At 41.4% G+C, this 14,326-nt stretch overlaps 1 protein-coding gene across 5 annotated transcripts in view; it reads left to right on the top strand.

Moving 5' to 3' along the window:
• nadka (NAD kinase a) overlaps positions 1 to 8,117 on the top strand; it is a 35,295-nt gene extending 27,178 nt beyond the window's left edge. For all 5 annotated transcript variants that reach the window (XM_046365534.1, XM_046365533.1, XM_046365535.1 and 2 more), the window contains 7 exons: positions 183 to 268; positions 437 to 539; positions 690 to 799; positions 1,421 to 1,520; positions 2,019 to 2,176; positions 4,773 to 4,855; positions 5,395 to 8,117. In XM_046365534.1, coding sequence (XP_046221490.1) covers positions 183 to 268; positions 437 to 539; positions 690 to 799; positions 1,421 to 1,520; positions 2,019 to 2,176; positions 4,773 to 4,855; positions 5,395 to 5,542 — 788 coding nt within the window. In that variant the 3' untranslated portion in view covers positions 5,543 to 8,117. The remainder of the gene's footprint in view (positions 1 to 182; positions 269 to 436; positions 540 to 689; positions 800 to 1,420; positions 1,521 to 2,018; positions 2,177 to 4,772; positions 4,856 to 5,394) is intronic.
• Positions 8,118 to 14,326: the final 6,209 nt, after the last annotated feature.

Genomic DNA, 14,326 nt, shown 5'->3' with positions numbered 1-14,326 from the left:
CCCTATTTTAGTTTGTTTTCTTCCATTTGGTGCCTAGTGAATACAATCCTTATTGATGATAGATTGATCTGTGTCTCTCTAGTTAGTGATGTAGTGTCAGGATTGTCTATGGAACTCTAACTTTAAGTAGTATTGCTTTCTCTTACGGACATGATCCTAATGTGTTTGTATGCACTGTTCAGATCTCGATGACATTTCCAATCGAGTGGATTTCATCATCTGTCTTGGTGGAGATGGGACCTTACTTTACGCATCGTCACTCTTCCAGGTATACATTTACAATATTAACATCTTGTGGTATAGTAAACACATTGATTTATACATTTTTGAGTGTACTCTGTGTGAATTGTACTAAAATAATTTCTCAACTTGGTTGTGTATTGATTTGTCTCAATTTAGCTTATTCCATAGCGTGCATATGCTCCTATGTTTTCAGGAGAGCGTTCCACCTGTTATGGCCTTCCACCTGGGTTCTCTGGGCTTCCTCACACCTTTCAAATTTGACACATACCAGTCTCAGGTCACCCAAATCATTGAGGGTACGTTGTGTTTTCCTTTAGCCTCTGCCTTATCTAATTTCAATAACAGGAGCCGTGCTCTCATTTCTAGCAGCTAGGTTAACCTCTGTGCTCCTTTTGGTTTAACGTGTGTGTGTTATCACTTTTGGGGTGTGTGTTTCTGCTGAGCAGGTAACACCGCCATCATCCTGCGCAGTCGCCTGCGGGTGAGAGTGGTGAAGAAGGGCATCATCGTGACGAACGGTGACAGTGAGGGCAGCCGCAAATCCATGCAGTACCAGGTGAGCTCTACACCATACACCTGGCTGGTTATGTCATCCTAGTATTATGGTTCGTACCACAATAGGTTGCAAGCATCATGATGACTTGGCACATCTCATGCTTATTGTCTTTACTGTGTGGTCACTGGGTGTTCACCTATTGTTGCGACGTGTTGAACAAACATGCAGTCATCGGGTGCATGTAGCGGACATGAGGCGTTTCCTCTGGTAATATTCCCACTGCCACAGGCCTTGACCACAGATCCCAGTGGGGTGATGAAACACCAGGAAGTTTGAAATGTACCACCTTTTCTGGGGTGTGTAGGGTGGCAGCAATCGTTCAGGGCTTGTTTCAATTCCTCCTTAATTGCTTGATGTAATCCTTCACAAGGATTGGTTTCCCTGTTTTTCTGAAGGTTCTAACAATCCACGCTATTTGCTTCCATTTTGGCCTATCACACCATGGAGTTAATGTACGTGAGCTGCGTGGGATGTTTGAGTTGTGTCATCATACTTCCTACTGAGTAGACTTTGACAAGTCATAACATATGGCTGTGTTCAAAAAGGGTTCCCAAAGTGACTAACAACTTGGCTAGTGCAGTATCTCTGGTTAACATGGCTCTGGGTGTTTTGGTCCAACAGGTGCTAAATGAGGTGGTGGTGGACAGAGGCCCGTCGTCCTACCTTTCCAACGTGGACCTCTTCCTAGACGGACACCTCATCACCACGGTACAGGGAGACGGTGAGTAGTAAACTCCTCAACCTGCTGCTACTGGTTTAAAGGATTACACCCCATCTGTTTTGGCTGCTTCACTTTTATTTCCCACTTAGATGTTTCACTAATATAATACACTTTTATTGTTCATGCAGCTCTGATTTTAAGTATTAGAGTTTAGATGCTGTAACTGGTCGTCATACTGTTTGTGCTACTGCTCACTGCATGTGTACAAGCCCAGAGTGCAAACAAGCACCAGTGGTACTGATGGTCTATTTGTGCTGCAGACTGTTGGACTGCAGCTCGCCTTGTTAGTAGAGCATAGACCAAACTCTCCCATCTGTCCTTCACCACTGCCTAGTAATTCCCTCTCTGGAAGCCTCTCAAGGTCTGATGTATTTCCCTTGTCTTCGGTAATGGTTTACTGAGTTTTGGAAATGCTTTCAGCTTGTTGGTGTTTGTAGGCGTGTGTCACTTGAGTGTTTTTGGGGTTGTGCTCAAAGTAGTGTCTGTGTGTTGTCTCAGGTGTGATAGTGTCCACTCCCACGGGCAGCACGGCGTACGCGGTGGCGGCCGGAGCCTCCATGATCCACCCCAACGTGCCGGCCATCATGATCACTCCCATCTGCCCCCACTCATTGTCCTTCAGACCCATCGTAGTACCTGCTGGGGTGGAACTCAAGGTAAACACACACACACATACATACAGAACCAGTCAAGAGTTTATTTTTACTGTTTTCTTTATTGTAAAATAATTGTGAAGACATCAACTATTAAATAACACTTTTGAAATCATGTAATGACCAAAAGTGTTAAACAAATCAAAATATATTTAAGATTCTTCAAAGTTGCCCCCCTTTGTCTTGATGACAGCTTTGCACACACTTGGCATTCTCTCAACCAGCTTCACCTGGAATGCTTTTCCAACAGTCTTGGAGTTCCCACATATGCTGAGCATTTGTTGGCTGCTTTTCCTTCACTCTGTGGTCCAACTCATCCCAAACCATCTCAATTGGGTTGAGGTCAGGGGATTTTGGAGGCCAAGTCATCTGATGCAGCACTCATCACTCTCCTTCTTGGTCAAATAGACCTTACACAGCCTGGAGGTGTGTTGGGTCATTGTCCTGTTGAAAATAAATGATAGTTGGGATGGCGTATCGCTACAGAATGCTGTGGTAGCCGTGCTGGATAAGTGTGCCTTGAATTTTAAATAAATCAGACTGTCACCAGCAAAGCATCATCACACCACCACCTCAATGCTTCACAGTTGCAACCACACATGCAGAGATCATCCGTTCACCTACTCTGCGTCTCACAAAGACACCACGTTTAGAACCAAAAATCTAAAATTTGGACTCATCAGACCAAAGGACAGATTTCCACCGGTCTAATGTCCGTTGCTCGTGCTTGGGCCAAGAAACAAGTCTCCTTCTTATTGGTGTCATTTAGTAGTGGTTTCTTTGCAGCAATTCGACCATGAAGGCCTGATTCATGCAGTCTCTTCTGAGCAGTGGATGTTGAGATGTGTCTGTTATTTGAACTCTGAAGCATTTATTTGGCCTGCAATTTCTGAGGCTGATAACTCCAATGAACTTATCCTCTGCAGAGGTAACTCTGGGGCTTCTCTGTGGAGGTCCTCATGAGAGCTGTTTTCATCATAGCGCTTGATGGTTTTTGCGATCGCACTTGAATAAACTTTTAAAGTTCTTGACATTTTCTGGATTGACTGACCTTCATGTCTTAAAGTATTGGACTGTTTTTCTTTGCTTATTTGAGCTGTTCTTGCCATAATATGAACTTAGCCCTATTTGGTAAAAGACTATCTTCTGTATACAACCCCTACCTTGTCACAACACATCTTAATGCATTTGAGCCAATCAGAAGGAAAGCAATTCCACAAATGAACTTTAAAAAGCCACACCCGTTAATTGAAATGCATTCCAGGTGACTAGCTCATGAAGCTGGTTGAGAGAATGCCAAGGGTGGCTACATTGAAGAACCGCAAATATAAAATATATTTTCATTTAACACTTTTTTGATTACTACATGATTCCATATTTTATTTTTTATTTCACCTTTATTTAACCAGGTAGGCTAGTTGAGAACAAGTTCTCATTTGCAACTGCGACCTGGCCAAGATAAAGCAAAGCAGTGTGACACAGACAACAACAGAGTTACACATGGGGTAAACAATAAACAAGTCAATAACACAAACAAATCAATGACACAGTAGAAAAAAGAGTCTATATACAGTGTGTGCAAAAGGCATGAGGAGGTAGGCAATAAATAGGCCATAGGAGCGAATAGTTACAATTTAGCAGATTAGCACTGGAGTGATAAAGGAGCAGATGATGGTGTGCAAAAGGGCAGAAAAGTAAATCAAATAAAAACAGTATGGGTATGAGGAAGGTTGATTGGGTGGGCTATTTACAGATGGACTATGTACAGCTGCAGCGATCGGTTAGCTGCTCAGATAGTTGATGTTTAAAGTTGGTGAGGGAAATAAGTCTCCAACTTCAGTTTTTTTTTTTTGTTGTTTCTTTGTTGTAATTCGTTCCAGTCACTGGCAGCAGAGAACTGGAAGGAAAGGCAGCCAAATGAGGTGTTGGCTTTGGGGATGATCAGTGAGATATACCTGCTGGAACGTGTGCTACGGGTGGGTGTTGTTATCGTGAACTGAGATAAGGTGGAGCCTTATAGATGACCTGGAGCCAGTGGGTCTGGCGACGAACATGTAGCGAGGGCCAGCCAACTAGAGCATACAGGTCGCAGTGGTGGGTGGTATAAGGTGATTTGGTAACAAAAAGGATGGCACTGTGATAGACTGCATCCAGCTTGCTGAGTAGAGTGTTGGAAGTTATTTTGTAGATGACGTCGTCGAGGATAGTTATGATGTCTTCACTATTATTCTACAATGTAGAAAATGGTAAAAATAAAAACCTTTGAATGAGTAGGTGTCCAAACTTTTGACTGGTACTGTACATTCACGCAAATTCATACAGACACATTCAACAAAGACATGATCTATTTACCAGTCCTCTCCACAATCAATTAGCATTTACTACTCCTCTCCAGAACACATTTGCGTAAGACAACACAGGCAATGACCGGTAAGAAATGATCAGTCTGACACACAGCTAGCACAATGCATACCCTTCAGTTGTCACAGGTGATGGGAATTGCTTGTAATACACACACACACTTTAACAGAGCATTTCCTGCTGAAGACTTTTTGTTGTCTTTGACTGGTCGTTCTTCTGCTCCGTTTGTCACGCTCAGATCATGCTGTCACGTGACGCCAGAAATACGGCCTGGGTGTCGTTTGACGGGAGGAAGAGACAAGAGATCTGCCATGGAGACAGGTGGGCAACCTTTTGACCCCACAATCACTGCAACCCCTTAATTAAATCACCACCGAACATCAAATGCTGATGAACAGGGAAGATGGCCTGACACACTTCCGCAAGTCGCCTGAATACACACAGTTATGTAATTATATTGACCCGTTTCATGGACTCAAGCCAAGAAGGTCATGTCACACGATGTTCAGTACAGGGTTTCCTTTATGTAGGCAGAGAGAATTATTCCTTGTTGCTGAAATGCTTGCAGCCCATGTCATTGATTTAGAGATCCTTCTGTAGCTCAGTTGGTAGAGCATGGCGCTTGTAACGCCAGGGTAGTGGGTTCGATCCCTGGGACCACCCATACGTAGAATGTATGCACACATGACTGTAAGTCGCTTTGGATAAAAGCGTCTTCTAAATGGCATTTATTATTATTATTATTTACTAGTAACATTTTCAAGTAATTATTTGGATGATTGTGAATACCTGGCATGCCTCCCACTCAAGACTTGCGACTTGACGGTCTTTGCTCTTTATCTCCCCATTGTCATCTCCAGCATTACCATCACTACTTCCTGTTTCCCTGTTCCCTCCATCTGTTTCCGGGACCCCGTGAACGACTGGTTTGAGAGCCTGAGCCAATGTTTACACTGGAATGTGAGGAAGAAGCAGAACTACCTCAGCTCAGAGGAGGAAGAATTCTGAGGCCAACAAACTCGCCTCCCGGTGACGCTATGTTGACCCTTTGGGTGCGTTCCAGATATACAGATTCTGCACAGTTCACTGATGAAATCCGATCTTTATAATACCTGGACAAGTGTTTTAACATACTAGGATACGACGTCAACATGATATTTTGATATCCTATATCTGGAATGCACCCATTGATTTCAGTTGGATTCCATCAGGTAAATTTGCAACTAATATCCTCCAGAGATGGTTTGCATTATTTTGTTTTGGTTCTAGAATGAATCATCCCTTACTGTTAAGAATTTCACGCCCTTTGAAAAAGATTGTCGAAATTGCCTTTTTATGCCAACAAACAGTCTCACGGGTTAACTTAAACCTTGATTGTTTTCAGTCAGACATGAGACAAAGTAATACTGAGCTAGGGATCAAAACCATGATATCAATCCTCCTGATAATGATTGTTAAAGTTGGCCCATGAGATATGTGGTCTGTTTTAGCACTTTGTCTATTGTTTCGTGGCGTCTACAGGCTATCAGGGACAAACCTCGGCTCCTCTTAAACCATGGACGTTGTTTTGTTTAGCTTGAGCGACGTGAATGCTAAGGGGCTGCCAAGCTCCTCAACATAGAAAACAGATGTCGTGACTATTGTCAGTGTGGTTGTTCCAAGAACCAATGTTCTTGGAGATAATGAGGATAAGGAATTAAATGTATTTGTTTTTTATACAATCCCTAACAGAAAATGAGGTATTATTATTACTACTTCAGGAAAAGCAGAATAATTGCGTCTACTCTGCAATAACGAACTAAATGTGTAGATTGTGCCTTCAACTTGTAACTATTACATAGATAATTGCTTATTAAGGTTTACATAACTTTAATTTTCTTAATCATATTTACAGCTTAGTGCAAGTGTAGCATAATCATATCTTCAGTATTCCTCTCTCCGCAGTTTGTCTGCAGTACAAGCCATTTGAGAAGCTTCTGTACATGTTCATCTTACGTTAACTACTCTGTCTACAACAACGTTGTAGTGTCTGACCATGTAAAATGCCAGAACAGTATGGAACAAACGTTAATAACTAAAGTCCATTCCAGGTGAGATGAGACCACAACTTGATTGTATTCATTGCCTTTCACTGTAAAGCCATAGATCTACTATGTCATTCATTTCAAGGTAATTTCGTTGTTCACAATGAAGGCAGTTGTGATTCTACAGGGTTTTACCACCCAAGGCAGGGGTAGGGCAACCCTGGTCCCGGAGTGCCGTGGATACCTCAGGTTTTTATAGTTTACGTATTTATATTTGCTTTAGACTTGGGAGGACAGAGATGGAATTTAGCCCATCAATGATATTTAATAATTAGCTCAGTTGGTGAGATGATGAGTCTGGTGTGGTGCCTGGATGGACTTAAACCCTGCTGTGCCTGTGGCACTCCAGGACCAGGGTTGTCCGCCCCTGACCTATGGTGTCAGACTTTTTGCAGTATGATGAGAGATTGAAGGCATTCATATACCAGTTGTAGGTGTTGGCCTACCTTACCAAATGAGAATAATTCTCACCCCCTCTGACGGACCAGCTCTGAAATATCGACTTGATAATATAATAAAATATATGATGGTTTGAGGGTTTTTCTTCTTTCCTAATTGGCTTTTCGGGGGAGATACGATGTGATAAAATGTACATGTTTTTCATATAACATTTTATCAAGGAGTTATAATATAGTCTTTAACTATCAGATGTTCATTTTAGAGACAACTAATTATAGTTTATATGAATTTAATACTTTATGAATTTGCGTGTTAAATGTACTTGTTCGATGGGCAAGTGACATTTCCCCCAATGGAAAAAGTGGTTTACGCTCTGGATACCAGCGCACCACACTCTGCAAGAGGACCAGCTCACTCTAACTAGTCAATCAATCATTCCTTTATTTTCTCATTTATCATGCTTCAATAAGATGTTTTTTATATAGCCTATATGTTTATTAACCAGTTTGCACTGTATCATTGCTGAAATATAATTATCTTTGCTACTTTTTCTATATTGATATTGTCTTAAGGCTTCAGTGCAGGTTAGTTTCACAATCTATTCTTTTAAAGTAGAAAAATATTAATTTCCTCTAACAGTTGAGTTTGGAGTAGAGTCTGTTCATCAAGATTGAATGACAGTCCCTTCAGTTGTTAGGGGATATCGTTTTATAAGAGCAAACATTTGAAAGAAATGTGTTTATTTGCTACTATACTTTGTTTTTCAGTGAGTACAGTGTATCCTCTACTGAAGTAATGGCAGTCGTGGACTTTGCCTTACAAACCAGCCGATAGATAACGAAAGAACCAAGATTTTTACACTGAAATCATTTAAGCTTCCCCAATGTGATACCTTTATGGTTCCTTTTGGATGAAGGACCTTATTCCTATGATGCTTTCTATGTCAAGTCTAATCTTCAAGTGCTTCTCACTTTGTTTTGTAGACTTCTACAGCTCTGTGGTCCTATAACTCTTTTGTAATGGTACGTTTTGTAAATATTGTTTCTGAAATGAATTCTGCTATTTTTCCAGAGCACTTTAATAAACAGAGAGCCAATGAATTGTCGGGCAAGTGTGAATTTATTTGTTTGGTATTATTGGTATGCCTTGTTGAGACAATCAATTTGCTGCATGTTGGTTTCATCTGATGAATTTGAACCCTTTTGTAGGTGTCTAGGAACAAGGAAATAGACAACACAACCTATGATTTTATTACCCATTGAATATTTGAGGAAGTAATCTCTTTCCCAACAGTGCACTCCTCTTCCTGTATTTATTTTCAAAATGAAGCAACAAAGGAGTTTTACTGCAATGATTTTGTTTTGTAATTTTGAGAACCTGTAGTTTACAAGAACACAATGGGTGGTCAACCAAATCATTATCATAGTGCAGCAAAAAACCTAGATAGATCACGTCAACGGGCTATCAACAATGTGAGCAACTTTTAATTGATATAAGGATTAATCAACTTCAATTAAGATATTTCCTTTAAGTGCGTAGAAAATTGAAATGTCAAATAGTTAATACATTAATGTATATAAAAGAATAGGTCTTATTTACAAAGGATACATCTCAAATGCTAATAAAAAGTTGGCAGTATAAAACGTATCAGTCAATTACATAGATGGGGCTGTATTACAATACCACTGAATACTTGTTAATTATATTACTACAAGCATTACTAAGGTAAGTGATCATTTGCTAAAAGGTTTATGGTAAAAGCAGCAGACCCTAAAAATCAAATAATTGTGCTGAATAACTGCATTGATTTAGTATTTCTGTAATTCTTTCAGTGATCAAAAGTTGGATTGTGCATGCTGTGGCCGAGCGTCTCACTGTATGTGTTGTAGGCACACTGAAGGGTAAGCATCGGCCACAGTACTCCAGAAGTAGGCAAAATGTGGTGAAAAAGTAATCCTGTGTAGTACACTAGACTCGCGTAATAAATTATAACCAGTGGTGATGCTCAACAGCTATTATAAAATAATCAGTTTACAATGTTTTGCATGGCATTCTTATGTCTGACACAGGCAGTGGAATCATCCAGTAAAAACAGACCAGTCAGATGGCCATTTGAGTGCATTTCTCTCCAGTTCCTAACTTCAAACATTGGTTAGAACCAGAGTTGTTACAAAATTATTGGGAAATTGTTACAAACAGCTAATCCATCCTGTGTAACCGTAGCCATTACCTTCTCACAAAAACAATGTACTGCTTGTCTGTTAACACTGGAGAGAGAAACATAAGTACCCTGATTAGTTAGTCACACAATCCATTTTTCATACCCCAAATTTAAAAAATCACCACTGCTGTGAAGGAAACAGGAAGTGTCGGTACAATTTTCTAAATGTTGACAGAATTTGTTGTCCCATGAACATTGTGTAATTTACTGATGGTAACTTGTCACATAGGGATATCGAATAAATCAAATCAAATTGACCATGGGCATTACAATCGGATTGTGTGCAGCTGCACGCCGATTTTGATTATTACTTGGGTGCTGTGGACATGTGGAAAGGGTTGGAAGAAACTCAACCCAAGGAAAACTTACTTTACCCTTCATTCCGTGACCATTGTTTTTCCCATCTCTGTTTTGGACAAGACTGACTTTATGATCCAAATGATCTCATTTACACTTTGTGGTCAATTTTCACACTATTAAATGTTAATGACTCCAATTGATGCCATATAGACTGTTTTCAAAAAGAAGTTGCTTTTTAGGGGCAGTCGCTGTAAGCCAGAAGTGTTTATGTGCACAGCCTTTTATCTGCCACAAGTCAGTTTGATGGAAATAAACCAAAACAATCTGTTGCAAATTGGATGGAAACCTTCCAACAAAAACAAGTACTTGGTCCATTTTTCGATTTCAGTCAGAGGTTCTTGGAATGACTGTTATACTGTGCCCATAACAAAAATGTGTTTCTACAAATGATCCTTAAATGTGTCAAAATGATTGTTTGAAATCATGTTTGTGTGTCAACTATGAGCCTTGTTCTTGTCTAGCCTGAATATCCTGGACTTCCAGTGACTCCTCGTAAACAAGCAATGGAACAGGTGAAGGAAAAATAAGCTATACTCTACTCACTCCTGTCCAGGGCCTGGACAGAGCTGCGCGCCAATCAGAAGAGCACGTCCTTGATCAGCACTGAGATCACTGCTCCTGTCACAGCAGCGGTCTCCAGTGTGTACGTCTTGTCCTGCCACCAATGTGTACTGATCTGAAGTCAGAAGACTGGTCATTTGAAGTGGATCTCTGAAACAACCACATTTCCTCCAAAGACCTGATTTGGGATCAGGTCAACCATTGGCTTTACTCGCCATGTACATCAGGTACAGGAAGTAGGCTACCTCTGGCACATTCTAAAACTTGGAACAAAGGATGGATAAACCTGTTATTGCGCCAAACCTGTTTTACATGAAGTATGCGCCTCAAGTGAAACTCCAGTCTCCTTTTCACCTCTTAACACCTGATTTACTTAACAAAAGGCACATCTTAATAGGTGGTCCAGGTAAGTCATGACATTGCACAAGTGTGGGGGGTGGGGCTTTCCTCTTCTGTTCTCTATAGTGCTTCTATTGTTCCTCAAGCAAGGGAGGAGGCCGATGACATCATGGATTCCCATCAGACCAACTCCTTGAATCCCCTACTCCTTGAAGTTGCCTAAACACTTTTGCTCAAAATGTTTTTTTTAAACTCTTTAGTGGGTGTACTTTACTGTGTATATACTTGGAATATCACTGGAGGACATCTTTAAAGGTTAACATTCTTTTCACTACCCTTCCTTCTATTGAGTTCACATGCTTTATGCATAGTATTGCGTAATCTTGTATTGAGTTATTTCTGTACTGTTCTTTACATACTCACTGTTTATGCAATTGTAGCTACTCATAATATGTTCAATGCACGTACACCAATGATTAAATGTTTTTATTTTTTATTTTCTTGATACTTGTTACTCACTGCGAAAGCCCCCCATGACTGCGGTAAGGCAGGCCCAGACCACTCCAAAACCCAGGATGTGGTTTGTGAGGGACATGGTTGTGCCTGACATCATGATCAGGATGCAAAGGCACAGCTGACAGACAAATGTCAAAACCAGCCAAAGGTTAAACCAACTACCGATCCAGTACACCTCCATCCCAAATACCCAGCTATCCTGAAGTCAATCATATACATCTGCACCACAGATCAAGTCCACACCTCGTTAGAATGACACCATCTGTTGGAAGACAATGGCTATCGGGTGCCAGATGTGTTATGATTCATGTGGAATGTGGCAGTACCTGAGCCTGTAGTTAAAATGTAACCATGGAGGAGCACAGATTGAGCAGGAAGTACTGCTGCTGGATGGTCTCGAGAGCTCCGCCCACCCGGCAGACCATCATGTTGGGCCTCTGGATGAGCAGCGTGGCACACAGGACATGGACCACCACGACCACACACAAGATGCATACAAACCGCACCTTCCACAAAAGTGCACACACAGGCCTTTTCTTAATTGCATACTCCTTGAGTCATCACTCCTCGTCTCCTCAAAACCTATTGGAGGAAAAGGTAAGAGGGGCGGTACCTCTGGCTTTCTCATCCAATGAGTTTTTCAGAAGGAGATGAGAGGCCATCGAGTGACAACTGCCGCTACCAAAACAGTACCTGTGGCATAAAGACTTGCACAGTCGTATATCTGGTCATAATTGAACCATGTTCAGTAGGGAGAAACGTTTTGAAACAAGAAGTTACTACCTGAACTTGTCCAATGAGAGCTCAGATTGTTATTTTCTGTTGCAAAATGTTTTGCTATGGTGTACTGTACTGAACATGACCCTTTAAAAAGAGGTTGGTTTAATTTTGTACGTACACATGCAACATACCACAAGCAAGTTCTTTCTATCCTGGACTGGAAGCACAATGAAGTTGACCACAGAGTGCATCATGACCATCAACACACTGAGGACAAACACTATCAGCTCCTGCCTGTTATCCTGCAGGATGCCCCTGGTGATGTATATATGCAGAACGTTGGAGGAACGGAAAGAAGTCTATCACACAGTCTTTGGTGTTGGTGGCATAATCAGGATTTCACCATAGCACACAATGTTGACATGGGGGATGATCTGAGTCGGGGGTTGCATTTATTTTCCCTGGACTTTTCATCATGTGTTCATGTCTGCACACTTCTGCTTTCAGGAGGGGCGTAGGTGGCTGTTGATTAGGTCATAAGTTTCCAATCTGTTGCTATTGCCACTAATGTAAGTCACGCCACTTACAAATTCCAACCAGTTGGATGAGGGATACAGTGAAGTCGTCCTCATAGTTGTACTTTTCCTGTAGATGTTTGTCAGTGTGAGGGCCGGAGTGCCATCAAAGAGGCGATGAGGAGGGGAAGTAAAACTTCAAGCATGAGAGCTCTGACCAAGGCTTTATCTCTAGGGTCAAGAGAAAGCAAAGCATATTGGCTTTGGTCCCCTCGCCCCTACCCGGGCTCGAACCAGGGACCCTCTGCACACACAGACAATCGACACCCACGAAGTTACAGTACAAGAAGTTACAGTACAAGATGGTAACAAGTCCACATGTTTATTGTATGGCTGATGTATAATAATATGCTAATTGAACCACGATATTACTTAAATAAACATATGACTGTATGCTTTTATTTTGGTTTTGGAGAAATGTGCACTGATTTGCCCAATTTTGGGGGATTTTACTAATTAGCAACCCTAGAGCATAATGTGTTGCGGAATACACCTTCAAGGCCTTGATTACATCGTTAGTGTGTTTGTGCAAAATAGTACTCAGCATCATCTGGATATTTGTGCAACAAAAGTTCAACATTCACCTTCCACCATTTATGTCAAGCCGTCTACCATAGTTTGGCGCATACGTTCGATAAATCCAACATATGCCCCACACAGAGCGCGCAACAACTGTCTCTGCAACGCAATGCTGCAAGGCAAACGCAGGGTTCCTTTGGAAACGAATGTACCTCCGATGATCGAGGCTAACTCCGCAGTTTACATAGGGGTACGCGCCTTGTAAATAAAGCACACCTGTGTGCACATGACTGCAGTACTGTATGGAGGTGTAAAAAAAACTGTTGTGACTTGAGGACGCTGGACACAATTGCATAGATGTGATGTTAGTTTCATGTTGATAAGATGAGTATCGTCCATTTTTAAGTGAAACAGCAGCTAGAAAATCTTATCTTGTTCTTGATGTTTCTATGTCTCTGCAAGCACTCAGGCCCACATTTTCTTCTGAATAAAAATACATTTTTGGGGGGTGCTGTAGCACCCTCAGCACCGCTAGTACCCTCGGCTATGGGTGGGGGGACCACAACAACATTTGAACTCATCATGGAAGCTGCATTGGTTTGCAGGTCTGCATACCCACAACTATACCCACACATATATTTTGCCATGAGGCAGAGAAAAATGCAGCAATGTTATAACTAATTTCATGCAGTTCTACGAATTTTGCCATGGTGCAGAGAGAAAAATGTTCCATTTTACAGTAAATTTCCTGCAATTCTACATATTTTGTCATAGGGTGGAAAGAAAGGTTTGCAGTTTGTATTATGATATCTGACTGAGAGTGACTAACAAAATCAATGAGGGCCTCCTGGTTGGTAACTCGACCATGATTACAGCAAGTTTAGATAGCTGGCTACAAGATTAATTTACAATCTAAAAAATGTTAGCTGACATGGGCTAATTGTGTGACTAAGTGACTGACAAGGAAAAAACTGCTGAAGCACAACCAAATGTTGAAATTACATCTTGTGTATTCTTCTATTCTAACTCTCAATAAAAACTCCACTTTGTCCATGACAGCCAACAGATGCTCATCATAACACACCCCTTCTTACATGTGTCTCATGGATCAATGGACCTACAAAATGGGGGTCGGCCGACAGTACAATATATTTTTTTTTAGCACAACCACTTTGCTCTGTTCATCTTTCCTTCGATTCTGACTAGTCTCCCAAAATAAAATAAAAACTCCACAGCATGATTCTGCTACCACCATGCTTAACCATAGGGATGGTGCCAGGTTTCCTCCAGACGTGATGCTTGGCATTCAGGCCAAAGAGTTCAATCCTGGTTTCATCAGACCAGAGAATTCAGAGACCTGCATCTTGTTTCTCATGGACTGAGTCCTTTATATGGCTTTTGGCAAACTCCAAGCGGGCTGTCATGTGCCTTTTACTGAGGAGTGGCTTCAATCTGGTCACTCTACCATAAAGGCCTGATTGGTGGAGAGCAGCAGAGA

Source organism: Oncorhynchus gorbuscha, linkage group LG10 (assembly GCF_021184085.1).
Source record: "Oncorhynchus gorbuscha isolate QuinsamMale2020 ecotype Even-year linkage group LG10, OgorEven_v1.0, whole genome shotgun sequence".
Classification (NCBI taxonomy): Eukaryota; Metazoa; Chordata; class Actinopteri; order Salmoniformes; family Salmonidae; genus Oncorhynchus; species Oncorhynchus gorbuscha.
This window is presented reverse-complemented; position numbering and strand designations above follow the sequence as displayed.